Here is a 17,708-nt window from a genome sequence, read left to right on the forward strand (position 1 = left end):
GGTGGCAGCAGGTGTTAGCACCTGTGATTCCCACAGAGTTTTTATTGTAGTCCTGGACACAGTTTGTGCCAGGGTGGGGGTGGACTGCGGGCGGGCGGTAAAAGAGTGCCCCCTTCCCCCGTTATCCCCTGGGGAATGCTCTGTTATGGAGCCATGGACTAGGTACCTAGTTGAAAAAAAAAAAAAAAAAAAAAAAAAAAAGGCAGAATAAGGCATTTATGGGTGCGCTTTTTACTGCTGCAAGGGACTCTCCTAAGCTGCATAGTGCAGCTGGGTTTCCGCCAAGGGCTCGGTCTTTTTTGGATCACACAAATCAGACCGCTGTGTAGGTTTTTTCCTTCTGTGCCCTTCTTTGATAATTTCTGAGATGCGGAATGAGAAAAGCCACTGAGGGCTTTTGTAGTCCCTCACCGCCGGGCGGGAACCCCTACTTGTATGGATCTGACTGATAGAAGATCCGAAGTACTGACCCGTTCCATGTTTACCATGCTGGGGTCTGGCTTGCGGCCTATTGTGGCCACTACACTGGGGTCTCAGTGGTCGCTGGCGCTATTTTTTTTTTGGGAGATTTTTCAATTACATTGAAAACTCCCATTGGCGCCCATTTTGTCGTAGCCACGCTATGGCGCAGCTTACATTGTGCTGGCCTTTTTCCTGTGGCCGCGTTCTGAACGCTCGGCGGCCATCTTGGAGTAGTCCTGACCCCTAGTGCTGTATACAACTCACAGAGTGAGCATTTTGCACCAGACAGTGGAGGAGCACCGACTCTCTCCTGAGGTTATTAGCCTAGCGGACCAGCTGGTCCAGGGCCTCATATAGGTCTGTGATGCTTCATTGAATGCTGCGCCCTTGTTATCCAGGGCGTCTGTTTCAGAATGGTTTTATGCACACGGTGGTGTAGTGCTTAACTCCATTACTTGGCAGCAAAAGAGTCATTGGTTCGAATCTCCAATCTGCCTGGAGCTTGCATTGTCGCTCCCTGTGTCTGTGTGGGTTTCCTCCGGGTACTCCGGTTTCCTCCAAAGACATGTGTGCATACACCTACATAATATACATACACACTATGTGTGTGTATTATTTAGGGGCAACCCTCCCAGGCCGTCAAAGGCCCAGCTGGGGGACTAATCTGTCCCTGGGTGCATAAGCCGATCACGCCGGCACCCAAATCCTGCCAATGTATATAGCCTTCCCTCCCTGTCTCTAGGTGGGAGGGGCGGCTTGCAGGTTCACAATTCAGTGAAACCTCCCTGCTCTCCGACTAGTGGGTCTGCGAGGTGGTCTCTTCGGAGTACTAGATAGGGTTTCCTCCTATCCACAGAACAAAGTTCTGTCCTTGTGTCTTCCCCTCCCGGCACGTCGGTCTGCCTTGGGCAGTGTGGGATTTGCTAAGCTGCAAGGTAATTTTACCTTTCCTGCAGGACGAGAGTTTTGGGGTTTTCTATGGGCCTCAGGCCCTAAATACCTTTGTGAACGTCGGGTAGTTCCGCATGGAATCCATTTGTTCGGTGGTAGCTGCGCTTCATCCGGGGGATGTCCTGACGTCCTCGGACATCAGGGACGCATACATGCATGTCCCGTTTTGCACATGTCACAGTGTTTTTTTCTGTGCTTCGTGATGAGAGAAGGGTCTCTGTCAGCCTGTGGCCCTCCCTTTTGATCTGGCGTCAGCACCATGGGTTTTCAGCTAGGAGCTCGCACTTATTTGAATTTTGTTGGGTCAGCGAGGCTTTGCCTCATTGGCTACTTTGACGACTTTCTTCTGAGAGCAGCTTCTGTCTCCGACCTAGTGGATGGGTTATTCCCATTCAGACCCTCCGAAGATTCGGGTGGATGTTAGACGTTTAGGCCAGAAAGTGTAGCTCAGTGGCAGCAAGCCTGCCCTACATGTGTGCGACCCAGGGTTCAAATTATGGGCATGCTAGGTTCCGACTCAGCGTTGGAGTATCTAGTGTTGATCCAGACTCCTCAGTGGCAAAGGTCCTTCTTCCCCTGGAGAAATTGCAGACTCTTCAGTCTGCGGAGAAGGTATTGGCATCACGCAATCGGTCTTCTCTCCGGGCGCCTGCTGGTTCAGGGTCTGTGGGTAGCCTCCTTCAAGGTGGTACTGTATGCCCAGTTCCACACCCTGGTTTTCCAGTGGAACTACTGTCCAGGTGGTAAAAATCTCTTGTCTCTGAAATCATTAGATTCCTGTGCGCCACCTAGTCAGAGTCTCTCTGAGTTGGTGACAGAGATTCCCGACTCTTCGGTCCGGGAAGTTGTTCCTTCCTTCCAGTGGTCGGTGTTTACGACGAATGCCAGCTCACGGGTTGTGAACCTGGAGGTTCACAAAACTGGGGGGTCCAGTCGGCCCTGAGTCGCTGGACTTGCGTGGACCTATGACCACACCTCCTTGAATGTGTCTGGTCTCGGTAGCTACCCAGGGTCGGGCCTGGCTAGTGCCTGGTGGAAGACCGCCTGGGAATACCAGGTGCTGTCTACTGTTCATTGTCCTACTATTTTAGGCGATCAGGCTATGCTTCTCCTTGTGGTCGACCAATCTGGTTTCAGCCGGACAACGCCACGGCCGTGGCTTCAGTCTACCATCAGGTATGCCGGCAGGCAGACTACTGGAGTCGCCAGATGCTGGACCAGGGCGACTGGTCTTTGTGCTTTGGGGTGTTTCGGCTCCCTTGCAGGAGGTGAGCCTCACATGGCATGGATCTCCTGGCAGCTTGTCTCCGCCGCAAGGGTGTCAGTTAGTGGCCAGGTCTAGTGATCTTGTACAGACGCGTCAGTCGCGCTGGTGGCCCTGTGTTGTCTGTATCGGTGATTTTTTGCCATTCCTCCATGGTAGTTGCTTCCTCGGCCGCTCCACAGAGTGGATGCTGAGGAGATCCCGATGATTCTAATCGCTCCAGATTAATCTCGGCGTCCTTGGTACGCTGATATCGGGCGCCTGGTAGCGGAGGCACCCTGGCGATTGCCAGGGCAGGAGGTTCCTGTCTCAAGGTCCCATACTTCCTCCTGTTGTACAGTCACTGACTTGCTTAACATGGTTATTGGAAGCCAGACTTTAGGTGACCAGGGTCTGTCTGACTCGGTCATCTCAACAGGGCACCGTAGTCTTCTTCCGGAGGATCTACCGTCGCACCTCTCTTGGTGCGAAGGGATGGAGTGACGTCCACGGGCGTACTTTCAATGTCCAGGGTCCTGCTGTTTTTAAAGCTTGGATTGGATCTAAAAATTGCTTAAAGCACCGTTTGGGGGCAGATTTCAGCCTTGGCTGTGTTTTTAGTGGCCTTTTTGCGGCCCGTTCCCTGGTGGGTCCCCTTTTTTTGTGTGCAAGGGGTTTGTCATATACTTTCCCCTCTTGGCCCATCTCTTCCCCCATGAGTTTTGACTCTGGTGCTCTCGGTTCTTCAGGAACCTTCCTTTTGGAAACATCAGAGAGATTTTCTCTTGACACTATCTCAGAAGGTGGCCCCTTTAGTGGCCTTTACCTCTGTTAGAGGGGTTTCTGAGTTGGCGGTCTTGTCTTGCAAGCCGCCATGCTTGATCCCCCATAAGGATTAGGTGATGGTGCGCCCGCGACCTTCCCTTCTTCCGAAGGAGGTTTCGGCCTTTCATACTTTAGGCGTGGTACGCGCTTTGCGGGTATACCAGCCTACTACGGCTCCATTTCGGAGCTTCTGACTCTCTTTTGTGTCGGTGTCTGGTCCACAAAAGGGCCTGGCGGTCTCGTCGACCACCATTTCTCGGTGGATCGGGCAGGCCGTCATACAGGCCTATGCTCCTAAGGGCGGGCCCCCCTTTTCCGGTCACGGCACTTTCGACCAGGGCAATTGGTGCTTCCTGGGTTTTTTTTTTTTTTTTTTTCCCGACATCATGCGTCGGTCTCACAGGTGTGCGAGGCGGCGATTTGCTCGTCCGTTCACGCTTTTTCCAGAATTTACATGGTTGCTGTGAGTGCATCTTATGATGTTTTTTTCAGCCGCTAGTTTTTGCCGGCGGCTGTTTAAAGTTGCACCTCCTCCGTTGAGGAGCTCTGCTTGTTTTGGGGTGAAGTTAAAATTGTTTTTACTGATATATTTCCCACCCCTCGTTTTTTGACACTGCTTGGGGACGTCCCACTTGTCAAGATTTAAGGAGCTGTGTCCGTCCATGGACGATAAGAGAAAATAGGATTTTTTGTACTCACCGTAAAATCCTTTTCTCTGAAGTCCATGGACGGACACAGCTCCCACCCCTCCTTTTTAGGTTTGTACTGCTTGTTACGAACTGAGGCTGCAAGCTGCAGTGAGGAGGGTTATGTCTGGAGGGACCGCCCCCTGGGCGGGGCTGTTCAACTCTGTTAATGTAACATGTATTTAACTATTTAACATGTTTCTGCCTAGTCCTCTCCTGTAAACAGGGAACATAACCCACTTGTCAAGATTTAAGGAGCTGTGTCCGTCCATGGACTTCAGAGAAAAGGATTTTACGGTGAGTACAAAAAATCCTATTTTTCACTAAGCGGCTGTTTTGAGTAGATTTTCAGCAAAGTCCTAAGAGGTTTTTAAGGCCATTGGGTGATTCAACCAATTAACATCTTCTCAAAAACTAAATTATTTTGCATTTACTTTACTGAAATGAAAACCTAACCCCAGACCTCACGAGATGGAGATTGTCTGGCTGAAGTTGTAACCTATTCTGTAAATCATTGTCATTATTTAGGTGCCAGTGTCATTATCAAAGAGGAAGAGGTTCTATAAAGTAAAAGTATTGTTTTAATAGAGTATCCTCTTTAGCATCTGAATGTTTTGCTAGTAGTTAAATGCTAGGACATAGGAATTGTTTCATCTAACATTGCTGGCATTGGTGTAGTGAGTCACATCAGTGTGAAATGTTCAAGAAAATGTCAAGATTGTTTTCCTTCAGATGAGCATGAACCCCTTAAAGTAATGTATTGTGGGAAGACAAGTCACATTGCCTCCATTTTCCTGATCTCAGAATAGCTGTTTTTTACCTGTTCCTCCCACAACACATTCTCAAACAGCTAATGATGGTTTCTAACATAATCAGCCCACTAATTTGATCACCTAATTTTTATGAAAGAGCTTTCCAAATTAACATGCTATTTCTGAATTCAAAACTCATTTACACAGTTGTGAAATTGTTCTATGTAGTTTGCATTTTGTTGTCCATAAATTCTGCCTCTAGTTGCTGCAGTATTTGACCTAAAATCAAACAGTTGATACACCTGGGGATCTGGCCTTTTAACGATTTGCCGCGGTCAACTGCCCATCTAATGTGCATAAGCAATGATATTGGCCCTTTTGTTAGGTGTGGAGAATCTATAATCAAAAATAGATTGTGATACTGTCATACTTGTTAGAGGACATTAATATAATAACATCATGTAAGGCACCCTCCATCCAAAGTTGCGGCAGTTAAAGTGGTTCTCAATGCAGAAAGTTTTTTTTACCCTAAAGCAGTGGCATCTCCAGCTTTCCTATTTAGGGGAGGCACATGGGGGGACAGGGACAAAAGTAGGGGGGCCAACTATAAAATGCAAATATATATATAATATAATCTCCAGGGGCCCTTTACTACAATGCAACAGGCCCTTTCACATGTTCTGCAGTGAGCTCCCTCCAGGGTGGCAGAAAACAAGAGATATGTCACCAGCACACCAAGAAAATATAAGGGTCCAAAGCAGTGGGAGAACTATCAGGGTTGCAAAGGTTGTCTTGCCACCGGGACCTGGTGTTCTGCCACTGTGCGGTTCCCCAGCTGTCCTGTCCCTGCTATTGACAGTGCTGGTCTGGCATGTCTCATTGGCAGCGGCAGCAGTCTAATAGGACCTAGTGCTGGTGACATTATGGGTGCATATAGGGGAAGGCTGGCACTATTGGTTATAGAGAGCCAAGCCCCCAGCTTGTCCCTAGCAGCAGTAATGCTGTATAACCTTCTCTGTGAACATGCTGCTCAGAATGTGATCCAGGTGATACTCCCAGTCAGATCTAATCAACACAGTACTTATTAGCATCAAGAGTACAACTATATATATATATATATATATATATATATATATATATATATATATATATATATATATATATATATATCATCCATATGTTCAGAAGCCATGTGGGCTCTATGCCTGTAAAGTGTGGGCTTTGATCAATAAAATCACTAATATTTAACACTAGGACTTGACTAGGAGCATCACCTGGATTGCATCACAATCAGCATGTCAGAGAAGGCTCCACTGCTGCTAAGCAACCTGGGATGGGCTCGGGTGTGTTTGAAATCCCACATGCCCTATCCCGCCAGAAAGCCGACATTCCACAGTGCTAATCACAGCCAGTGAGACATTTCCTGATCTGTGCAGCTGCGGCCCGGAAATTTGTCTCGCTGCCTGTGATTGGCGCTGTGCAGTGTGGGCTTCCTGGCAGGATATGGCATGTGGAATTTTGAACATGCCCAGCCCATCTCTAAAAACAAATTGTGCAGGCCCTCCTGTACATCAGCCCCATAAAGTATCCAGCACTTTAACCAGCAGATTTGAACCATTATTGAGCAGATTCTCTTATGATTATCACTAGTGGTTGCTGTATAGCCACTAGTAAGGATGAGCTCTGGCGTGTTTGCATAGTACACGTGCAGAGCCTGCCAGGAAGTGTGCACTGCGCTGCGCTAATCACAGTCAGGGAGACATTGTCCCGATGCTCGGCTGCAGAGATCGGGAAATGTCTCCCTGACTTTGATTATCGCAGCACCGTGCACACGTCCTGGTGGGCTCTGCACGTGTACTATGTGAACACGCCAGAGCTCATCCTTAGCCACTAGTGATAATCACCATTTGTTGGGAGACTGACACTCGGCTTAGCTTGCAGTCACCACTCTCGGAATTTACAGGCTGGTCATGAAGGGGGGAGCTGAAGTGGTTAAAGGGAGCAGAATGCCTTAATGACTTAATGACAAAATGAAGCCCATGTTGTAGTTGTCGTCTTTGCTAAATTGTATTTAGGGAAGACTTTTGCTATTCTGGTAAAGCTTGTACCTAGTTTATATTTGCATTTCATTCCTCTTTTTTGGGGGGGAAGGGGGTGGGGGAAGAGAGCACCTCAAGAACATGATTTTCAGAGAGGAGTGCCCTACAGGACAGTTCCATTATTGTTTTTGTTTTTTTGTGTTTTTGTGTAATTGTGTTTTTATATAAATGTACTGTATACTGGTTTTGAAATTATATGAAATGCTTATAAGTGTATAAAAAATGTAATAACAATTATTGAAAATCAAAAATATTTGCAGAGCCATTTAGGGATCCTGAAAATTCCCAAACATTTTTTCTGTTACTCCAGGGGGATTTTAATTTGGATATTCGATTATCATTTAAGCCAGACACCCAAAATGTTGTTGGCTGTTAGGCTGCTTTCACACTGAAAACGTAAACACTATTAAGCTGCGCTTTTGTGCCGCTTTTTGAAGGAGGGGTTAAAAACTCCCGTGTTGCGGAGCTTCCGAAGCGCTGCCCATTCATTGCAATGGGCAGGGGCGTTTTGTGCACGCTGTATACAGCTCTCCCAAACTGCCCCAAAGATGCTGCTCGCAGGTCTTTTTACTACGTCCCGCAAGCGAACCACCCGGGTGGTGACAGTTTTAAGGCGCTTTCTAGCGCTAAAATGCCTTAAAACTGCCTCAGTATGAGAGGGATCTAACCACCTTAAATTAGGATTACTGTGAACAACTTGAATCTCCAATATACCCTTGCCCACCTCGTGACTGACAAATGGAGCAGAGAAGGGCAATCTCTTACTGGTTTAGGGAAGCAGTTTTTTGTGTTCCAGTTCACTAGGAATAAGCTGATAAAGACTACATGTCTGTCATGTAATAGTAAACATTTAATTTAGTATTCTAATGCAAAAACTAGTAACCTAATGGGTTCTAGAGTAACCAATTAGATTTAGGGTTAACCTGAGCTTTAAAGTGGAACTCGTATCAAAACCTTTTTTTCAATGTGCTAATTACAAAGCAGTATAGCCTACAATGATGTTTAAATCTTATTCTGTCTATGCTTGAATTCTTATCGCAGCTTGGTTGCCCACCAGGGAAATTAGTGTAAATGGGGTTCTTTGCACACCAAAGAAAAGTGACACCAAGTGCAATAAAGGAGGAAGTGTATACTGAAGGGTTCAGCTCTGTGCATGTTGTGACATCCTAACTGTTGGGGGCCCTTGGCTGCAGGAATGTCTGTATGATTTAGACTTGTACATTAACCTGCTTGAATTTTTATTTAGTTTGTAGTGGTGCTGATATTTCTCTGTTGTTTTTAGAGCACTGGAACTACTTTGGCTCCGATGAGAATATCGGTCCTGTGGCTGTAAGTATTCGGAGGGAAAAACTGGAAGACGCAAAAGAAAATGGTCCTCAATATAATTACCGAATGATCTTTAGAACAAGTGAGGTAAGTTATTTGTGTGATTACTGTATTATGTTAATAAAAGAAAAACAAAGACTTTGTGCAAAGCCTAGTACCCGCGGGGCAATTATCGGGCGGCATTGGCCGGTTTAATACAAACCAGCCGACATCCGGCCTGTGTGTATTGGAGTCGGTCGGACAGAAGCCAGCTTCTGTTGAAGGGACATGATTGAAAATGTCTGCTGATTGTTGCTCTACATAAAGATTGTCAAGACCCTGAATCTGAGCTGCAGCACACTTTGAGGGGGGCAGCTTATTGTAATCACTATGTAATTTAATTTTTTTTAGCTGTAGCGCTAGGTGCACAAAATATATCCACTCAGAACCGGCCTCGCCATGGTCGACCAAAAAAGTTGAGTGCACGGCATCATATCCAGAGGTTGTCTTTGGGAAATGGATGTATGACTGCTGCCAGCATTGCTGCAGAGGTTGAAGTGGTGGGTGATCAGCCTGTCAGTGCTCAGACCATACACCGCACACTGCATCAAATTGGTCTGCATGGCTGTCATCCCAGGAGGAAGCCTCTTCTAAAGATGATGCACAAGAAAGCTCGCAAACAGTTTGCTGAAGACAAGCAGACCAAAGACATGGATTACTGGAACCATATCCTGTGGTCTAATGAGACAAAGATAAACTTATTTGGTTCAGATAGTGTCAAGTGTGTGTGGTGGCATCTAGGTGAGCATTACAAAGACAAGTGTGTCTTGTCTACAGTCAAGCATGGTGGTGGGAGTGTCATGGTCTGGGGCTTCATGAGTGTTGCCAGCACTGGGGCGCTACAGGGAACCATAAATTCCAACATGTACTGTGACATACTGAAGCAGCACATGATCCCCTCCCTTCAGAGACTGGGCTGCAAGGCAATATTCCAACATGTTAATGACCCCAAACACACCTCCAAGACGACCACTGCCTTGCTAAAAAAGCTGAGGGGAGAGGTGATGGCCAGGCCAATCATATCTCCAGACCTAAACCCTATTGAGCATCTGTGGGGCATCCTCAAATGGAAGTGGAAGAGGACTCCAGTGGCAACCTGCAAAGATCTGGTGAACTCCATGCCCAAGAGGGTTAAGAGGTGCAGCAAAATAATGGTGGTCACACAAAATATTGACACTTTGGGCCAATTTGGAAATTTTCACTTCCAGTGACCAGTATGAGAGTGAGAGCGATAACACCAAATCTTAACACACTTGCTCCCCATTTACACCTGAGACCTTGTAACACTGAGTCACATGACACCAGGGAGGGAAAATGGCTAATTGGGCCCAATTTGGACATTTTCACTTAGTGGTGTGCTCACTTGTTGCCAGCGGTTTAGACATTAATGGCTGTGTGTTGAGTTATTTTGAGGGGGAGAGCAAATGTACACAGTTATACAAGCTACACACTCACTACTTTACATAGTAGCAAAGTATCATTTCCTCAGTGTGGTAAACTGGTAAATTTTGAGGTCCTTTAGAATTCCTATTTATTGATTGGTCAGTGTGGGGTGGTTATAGTTTGGGGAATGAACAGTTTTGTTAGAGGATATCTCCATCTGGAGATCCTTAAAAGGAAATCCTTAATTTACTCTCCATCAAAAACTTTTAATTAGATAGCGCTGCCGTGAAGGCGTCCTGGAAGGACAAAACCGCAAAACTAACATTTATTTTTCCCTTTTAAAAGAACATAGGAAATGAATATAACAGCTCAATCCAAATTATAGTTGCAGTTTTTTTTAACACTGTTTCAGAAACCTTGTAATTGTGTATAGTTCATTTTTTATGCATATGAGGCTGCTGTGTTTTCTTATTTATACATACTTGCTGTTTTCCTTGCTATTAAGTAATGTACACTTATTGTGCTTTGGTGTTCATAGAAGAGATGATGATCACTTACCAGGAACAAAGGGCAATGATAAGCTTGTCCATTCTTTTGAAATATAGGCTTGCCACATTCTTCTTCACAACCTGTCTTATGAAACAGTGTGGTGTGCAAGTAATCATGCAAGAGATGTTAAAATGTCACTGTTCAGCTGACAATATTTCACCCTGCTTAGCCGATTATCAGATCGAGCCTGGTGGTGCTGTTAGTGCCACTCATGGCTCAAATTTGTCTGATTCTGCAGGAATTGTTTGAAATTCGAGCCATGTATTTGTATTTACTGTAATAAACAGGCTGCTTAGATTCCCCAAGGAATTACAGTGCAGTAATAAATGTACTAGAGCCAATAGTAGTTAAATGGTGGAGCATAGGAATGTATTTTTCTGTGTTTGACATGCGGTTTTTGCATGGTGAAAAAAAAAAATCTTTTTTTTTTGTTTTTTGTTCCTTCACTCAGTGGTGCCTTCAAGTACCAGTGTGAGTTTGTCAAATCAATACTTGTGTCCCTGAGAAGCTCTTTAGAACCTAAACCCATTGTGTACACAGGGCCTCACTAATACTAACAAACATGTTATACTTACCTGCTCTGTGCAGTGGTTTTGCACAGAGCAGCCCAGATCCTCCTGTTCTCGGGTCCCTTGCCAGCGCTCCTGTCCCCTCTCTTCTGCTGATTGCCTCCACAGCAAGCAGCTTGCTATAGGGGCACCCAAGTTGAGCTGCGGCTCTGTGTGTCCATTCAGACATGAAGCCGCGGCTCCACCCAGGCCCCTCTCTCTCCTCATTGGCTCACTGACTTTAACAGCAACAGGAGCCAGTGGCGCCCCTCTGCTGTCTCAGCCAATGAGGAGGTCAGTCCTGGACAGCCAGTACTCTTGTGCAACATCACTGGATCGAGAGTGGGTTTCGGTTAAGTATTAGAGGGGTTGAGGGGTGCTGTTGCACACAGGTTTTTTTTAATCTTGATGCACAGAATGCATTAAGATAAAAAACCTTCTCATTTTTGAACCACTTTACTGTTGATACAAAGACCCACCCTTGTTATAGTTGGAATCCCTGTCTTTTAATTTTCAAATACTGGAAACTTTCCTGCCCACTTTCATATTTTCTTGTTGAATAATGGAAGTCGGGTTTAGAGCTAGGAAAGTTTGGGACTCCATCGTCACTTGGGGAGAAATTAAGGCCCTGCATACAACCAGAACTTGGGATCCAGTTGGCTACATGTGGGACACATATTAGTACTTGACAACATATTAGGCACTTTTAAACAAGGTTAGTTTCACTTACAAACATTAAAACAATCATCGCCGGATGTTAGGAGGACATGGTAATGCTTTATAGTACAGGTGAACATTTACTAGTGGCACTGTGATGTTAATTGACCTTTTGTAGATTTCATTATCTTCTGGTAACACTTGACATGATGAAATGCAAATATAATGCTTTATATTAGAGCTGCACGATTAATTGTCAATAGTTATCGTGATTTTTTTCCATGTTGCCATCTTGACAAAATATTTCCTGATTCTTTCTATGCAGAGAATTCTCTTCAGAAAAGTTTTAACCACTTAAACCTTTTCCTGACATTCTGGCACCCCTAATTTAAATATGACCCACCCCTTCCTGTCAAGGCCACAACCCTTGCTGTTAAAGACCTGCCCTTCCCTTACCCTTACTCTATCCAAAATGAGAAAAAGTGTTCCTATAGTTCTACTTTAGGCACAAAATTCTGATAATTTTATGGAGAGGACTAAAAAGATATAACCATGCCAATGGTACAGCAGAAAATATGTAGCACAGTGAGGCGAGGAAGGTTTGTGGTCCAGGATGATAGGACAGTCAGAATTAGAAGCTCCACCCCCCCTACAGTTGCGGGATGCCTGCCTCTCTGCCCAGTCCGCCCCATAAGACTGGTGCTACGCTAACAGTGCTACACTAATAGCGCAAGCCGGCGGGAACTCTTTCCGTGCTGCTCCCCTGTAACGTGCTGCTCTAGGCCAGGATACAGCCCTGGTACTAGCTAAAAACTTGGCCGCATTATTGGATTTCTCTACGCTGGAGACCTGTGACCAGTAACTAGAAGTCTTTTTAGTTTCAAAGTACTCAAGGAGGTGAGCTGTCCAGCTGTCAATATGTACTCAGTATGTGACAAAATAAGGTGTGGGTTTACATGTCTGCAGGGTACATTCTTGTACAAAATGGGATCTGTAATTGAAAAAGGAAATTATCTTAAAAAATGTCCCTCCAGCTGTAGATGTCTGTCTACATACACTGCAGACATTGCAGTCTACAAAAGATCATTTCTTTAAAAAAAATAGCTTTTCTTTTCAATAAGTAATTTGGCTGTTTTTTAGAACTAAAATGTCAAATCAAAATAGAGTCTGATATATGCCAGTGTGCCACATCACTGCTAGTTACATTTAGAACAAAGAAAATTGCAGATGGAGATTTTTTTTTAGGCACCACATAAAAACAAATACCAGTGATAAAACAAATACATTTTATTCAGAATTCCATCAAAATAACTTTCATAAAACGTCAAAATTAGCAAATACTCCCCATTATTTCATAGCCACCTAACTGTACACTCAACAATACACATGTTACATGTGGATCCCAATGCTTTTCGATTTCAAGTTAATCTTCAGTGTAGATTGATGGTCAGTTGATATGAGTACATATGTGTAAAAATCACTCTCATACAGCGTGTCTAGTACATACACAGAGCTTGTACAGTAGTAATCTATAAACTGAATTACATTACAAGCTACCACAATAGGAAATATTATCAGCCAAGGCCACCCTCTTTCATTGCTCCATGGTCCAGTTCTAATGCTCACTTGCCCATTGTTGGTGCTTTTGGGTGTGAACGTGGGTCAGCATAGGTACCTCACCCACCGGTCTACGGTTGCACAGCGTTTTATGCAAGAAACTATGATGTTTGTTTTTTTCTGCTTTCAACACATCCTCGCTTCAGTTCAGGGACAACATGTTTACTTGCTGCCTAATATGTCCCAACGACTTTCAGATGCCATTTAAATGAGATAATCAATGTTCACTTTACCTGTCAGGGGTGATGGCTGTAATGTGGGCCATGTGTCCCTTATTTACTTGCTCCACATCACAGTATGCAATCGCTGGGTGGAGCAAGCACTAAGCCTCTTGACATATTCTTCAGACATCACTGCAGGAAGTTTTCTTAGTTTTCCAGTGGCCACCCAGAGCTAATTGGCACTGTAACAGGGATTAATTGATTAAAAAAAGAAAAACCGTATTTTACATTTGTTAAAGGATAATTAACTTCCAACCCTGCAAGCTTTTGTTCATTCCAAAAAATAACAGCTGTAATACAAGTCATTAAATAATAGATATAATAAATAATTTCACGTTTTGTTAAACTTTCTTTAAACGGTTCCCGACCAGTGCACAACGATGTACGTCGACAGAATGGCACGGCTGAGCAAATCGAGCAAAGCGTACAGGTACGTCCCCTTTAATTTGCGAGCTCCGTGACCGCGCCCGCGGGACCTGCGGACCACCATTGGTGTCCCGCGATCGGGTCACAGAGCTGAAGAACGGGGAGATGTTGGTGTAAACACAACATCTCCCCGTTCTGCCTAGGTGCCACTGTCACTGATCGTGTTCCCTGTCATTGGGAACAATGATTAGTGACGTGTCACAGCAAGCCATGCCCCCTAACAGTTACAAGCACTCCCTAAGACACACTTAACCCCTTCAGCGCCCCTACAGGTTAACCCTTTCACTGCCAGTGTAATTTTTTACAGTAATCAGTGCATTTTTATAGCACTGATCGCTGTAAAAATTACAATGGTCCCAAAATAGTGTCAAAAGTGTCCGATGTGTCCAACCATAATGTCGCAGCCACGATAGAAATCGCTGCCATTACTCCAAAAAAATATGACTAAAAATGCCATAAAACTATCCTGTATTTTGTAGACGCTGTAACTTTTGTGCAAACCAATCAATAAACGCTTATTGCGATTTATTTTTTAACAAAAAAAATAAAAAATGTTGATTTTTTTTTCCAAAATGTTCGCTCTATTTTTGTTTATAGCGCAAAAAAATAAAACCGCAGACGTGATCAAATACCACCAAAAGAAAGCTCTATTTGTGCGTAAAATAAAGACATCAATTTTAATTGGGGAGCCACGTCGTGCGGCCACGCAATTGTGGGTTAAAGCAACACAGTGCCGAATCACAAAAAGTGGGCCTGGTCTTGAACCAGCCAAATGGTCCGTGGCCTGAAGTGGTTAATTTTTGTTGGCAGGTTTTAAAGTTCAATTTGCTGTTTGGTTAGACATATGTATAACGGAGGTTTGAGAGTAGAAGAAGCTAGTTTATTAGTACATTGAGAGTTGGAGCATGTAGTTTTGTTTTTAAACTGTTTGTTTTGTGCGCAGAATGTAAATGTTCTGGTAGCATTGATGGTTGGATAACACTCGGTGGCTAGAACAGTAGAAAATTCTGTATTGTACCTCTTTTGGCCCTGATAAAATCTGCCACATGTAATGCACATGCCTGCATAAGGATACTGTAAGCTACCACTGTTAGGACAACTATTCCAGGAAAAGAAAAACACTTGATTTCTTCTTCCTGTGTCTTAAAGTGGATGTAAACCCCAATTTTTTTTATTTATGTCACAATGTAAAGTATAATATTTAGTATCATCTGTGTCCAGTCTTGCCACACAGAGTTAATCCAGCTCTGAGCAATCCTCTTTTATTGTTCAGTGAAAATTAACAGACTTCCAGATGAAACCCTGTCTAAATAAAGACCTTTCCTCTCTCCTTGCTTTGAGTGACAGGTTATTTACATATCTATCTTGGACATGTTTAACATATGTTATGTTTATCATAATATGAGGTGATTCACAGTTCATTATATATTAACAGGATGTGTTATGTGGGGGAGGGGTGGATTTCTCACTTTTTATACTGTGGATCACCTCATATTATGATAAACATAACATATGATAAACATGTCCAAGCTAGATATGTAAAAAAACCTGTCACTCAAAGCAAGGAGAGAGGAAAGGACTTTTTATTTAGACAGGGTTTTATCTGGAAGCCTGTTAATTTTCACTGAACAATAAGAGGATTGCTCAGAGCTGGATTAACTCTGTGTGGCAAGACTGGGCACAGATGATAGGAAATCTTATACTCTACATTGTGACATCACGTTTAGCTGCCTTCTTAAAGCGGGGCTTCACCCTTTTAAAAAAAAAAAAATTTCTAGCATTACATTCGGCATCGTAGCGCGAGCTACAGTATGCCGGTCTTACATTTTTTATCCTCGTACTCACTGTGCTATTGTACATTGAAGATTCCGGGGAATGGGCGTTCCTATGGTGAGAGAAGGTGATTGACGGCCGGCCCTGGCACGTCACGCTTCTCCGGAAATAGCCGAAATAGGCTTGGCTCTTCACGGCGCCTGCGCATAGCCTGTTCGCAGGCGCCGTGAAGAGCCGAGACCTACTCCGGCTGTCTTCGGGGAGCATGACGTGCCAGAGCCGGCTGTCAATCATCCTCCCTCTCCATAGGCACGCCCATTCCCAGCGGGAGTCGGAATTTTCAATGTGCAATAGCACAGTGAGTACGGGGATAAAAAATGTAAGACCGGCATACTGTAGCTCGCGCTACGATGCCGAATGTAATGCTAGAATGATGTTAAGGAGGGTGAACCACCGCTTTAAGCATTTTCATCTATGCCATGAAGCCTGAATTGAAGTGACGGCAACGTGAATGCAGCATTCTATCTTCTTGAGGGGTGTACAACGCCACCAGTTTTTAAACTGTAATTCTCATAATAAAAATAAATAATCAAATGCTGACAAGGAGGTTTTTCTTTAGACTTCTATCTAAGCACCCTAGAGTGAAAAACATTGTCTTTTTCTCTGCTGTAAGGTTCCTTTTTTTATTAATGCCTCCTGGTGCTCCACTCCAATTCATGGACTTTATTTGTGCATTGGTAGCAATGTACAACTGGGCAAAGCTGGAGAGTTGGAAGTAAGAAAGGTATGGAGATTAAAGATTAGTTGTTCTGCTCCAACTACATGTTTATCCAATACATACTACATATAGATAGTGGACTTTTTGATGGGGTTGGAGTTTAGGCCACTTTTGGAACATTTTGAAATTGCCACCTTGGAAACCATGTTCACGATACAGACACAAACACTTGACATTAAACAGATCATGCCTTTTTTTTATTTCTGTAATTGTTCACATGCCAACAGTTGGAGTTGCATGTTTCATTTTAAGTACCGGTAGTTATGCAAATATTCTGTTGGGCGGAAAAATAAAACTATATTGCTGATTCTTATTTTTTGCTCTCTATGCAGTGTGTGACATGAGATGCGTTATCTTAAAAATAGACCTTGATCAATGGCCAGACATCTGAATTGCCAGTTTATACTTTGAAATGCGTTGCACACTTTCAGGAGGACTAGACAATCTGAAATGTGATTGAGAGATGTGTTCCATTTCTCCCAGTTTGTTGTATTTGTTCCTGATTCCTTTCTCACATTCCGGAAATGCTTTGGACTTGCAGCACGTTGGCAGACTGTCTGACTGCTAAAATGACCCCTTAAGTACATGGATAGGTTGCACTTAATGATTTGAGGTCAGAGATTTGACAAGCTACAGGATATGCTCCTTGACAAAGATTTTATTAGCTAAATATAGAAGCAAGCCTTTTATAGATTGTGCGTGCATCAGCACTGTAAGGTACATAATAATTTTTGTAGATTGTATAGGTAAAATAAATGCAGGTTAAATTTGTCCTATGTGAATAAATATGACTACTAAAACAAAATCAGTGTCAAAAATACTAAGCAGCGCATATGATAAAAATATATAAACCTCCTCAAGTGAAAAGAATATAAATAAATCAGAAATAGCTTCAAAAATTAATAGGGATACTATCAAGAATAGATAAAATATATAACCCGTGAAAATAGTGTCACAAGTGATAAACATAAAGTTCATAAATGATATATGTTCCTTGAATCCTTCACCCATCAAATCAAACACTCACCAGAACGATATGCCTAACACTCACATGCTTTGGCATAAAGGCATAAACAAAACCTCTCAGATAGGTTCAACAGAAGATTCGTTCCAATCTGAGAGGTTTTGTTTATGCCTTTATGCCAAAGCACATGAGTGTTGGGCATATCGTTCTGGTGAGTGTTTGATTTAATGGGTGAAGGATTCACTCGACACCTTTGGTGTGGTGGAAGGCTTGAAGATTCAAGAAACATATATCTAGGGCCGAAACAACTAATCGATTATGAAATTAATCGATTACAATTTTCATAATCGATTAATTGGCCAGTAACATAATGGGGTTAAAAAAACGATAATTAGCCCTTTATAGTACA

General features: G+C 43.7%; 1 protein-coding gene across 1 annotated transcript in view; it reads left to right on the forward strand.

Annotated features, from left to right (window-relative positions):
* SIPA1L1 (signal induced proliferation associated 1 like 1) overlaps nt 1–17,708 on the forward strand; it is a 331,939-nt gene that overhangs the window by 189,277 nt on the left and 124,954 nt on the right. The window contains 1 exon segment of the mRNA XM_040332639.1: nt 8,301–8,431. Coding sequence (XP_040188573.1) covers nt 8,301–8,431 — 131 coding nt within the window.

This window comes from Rana temporaria, chromosome 13, assembly GCF_905171775.1.
Source record: "Rana temporaria chromosome 13, aRanTem1.1, whole genome shotgun sequence".
Taxonomy (NCBI): domain Eukaryota; kingdom Metazoa; phylum Chordata; class Amphibia; order Anura; family Ranidae; genus Rana; species Rana temporaria.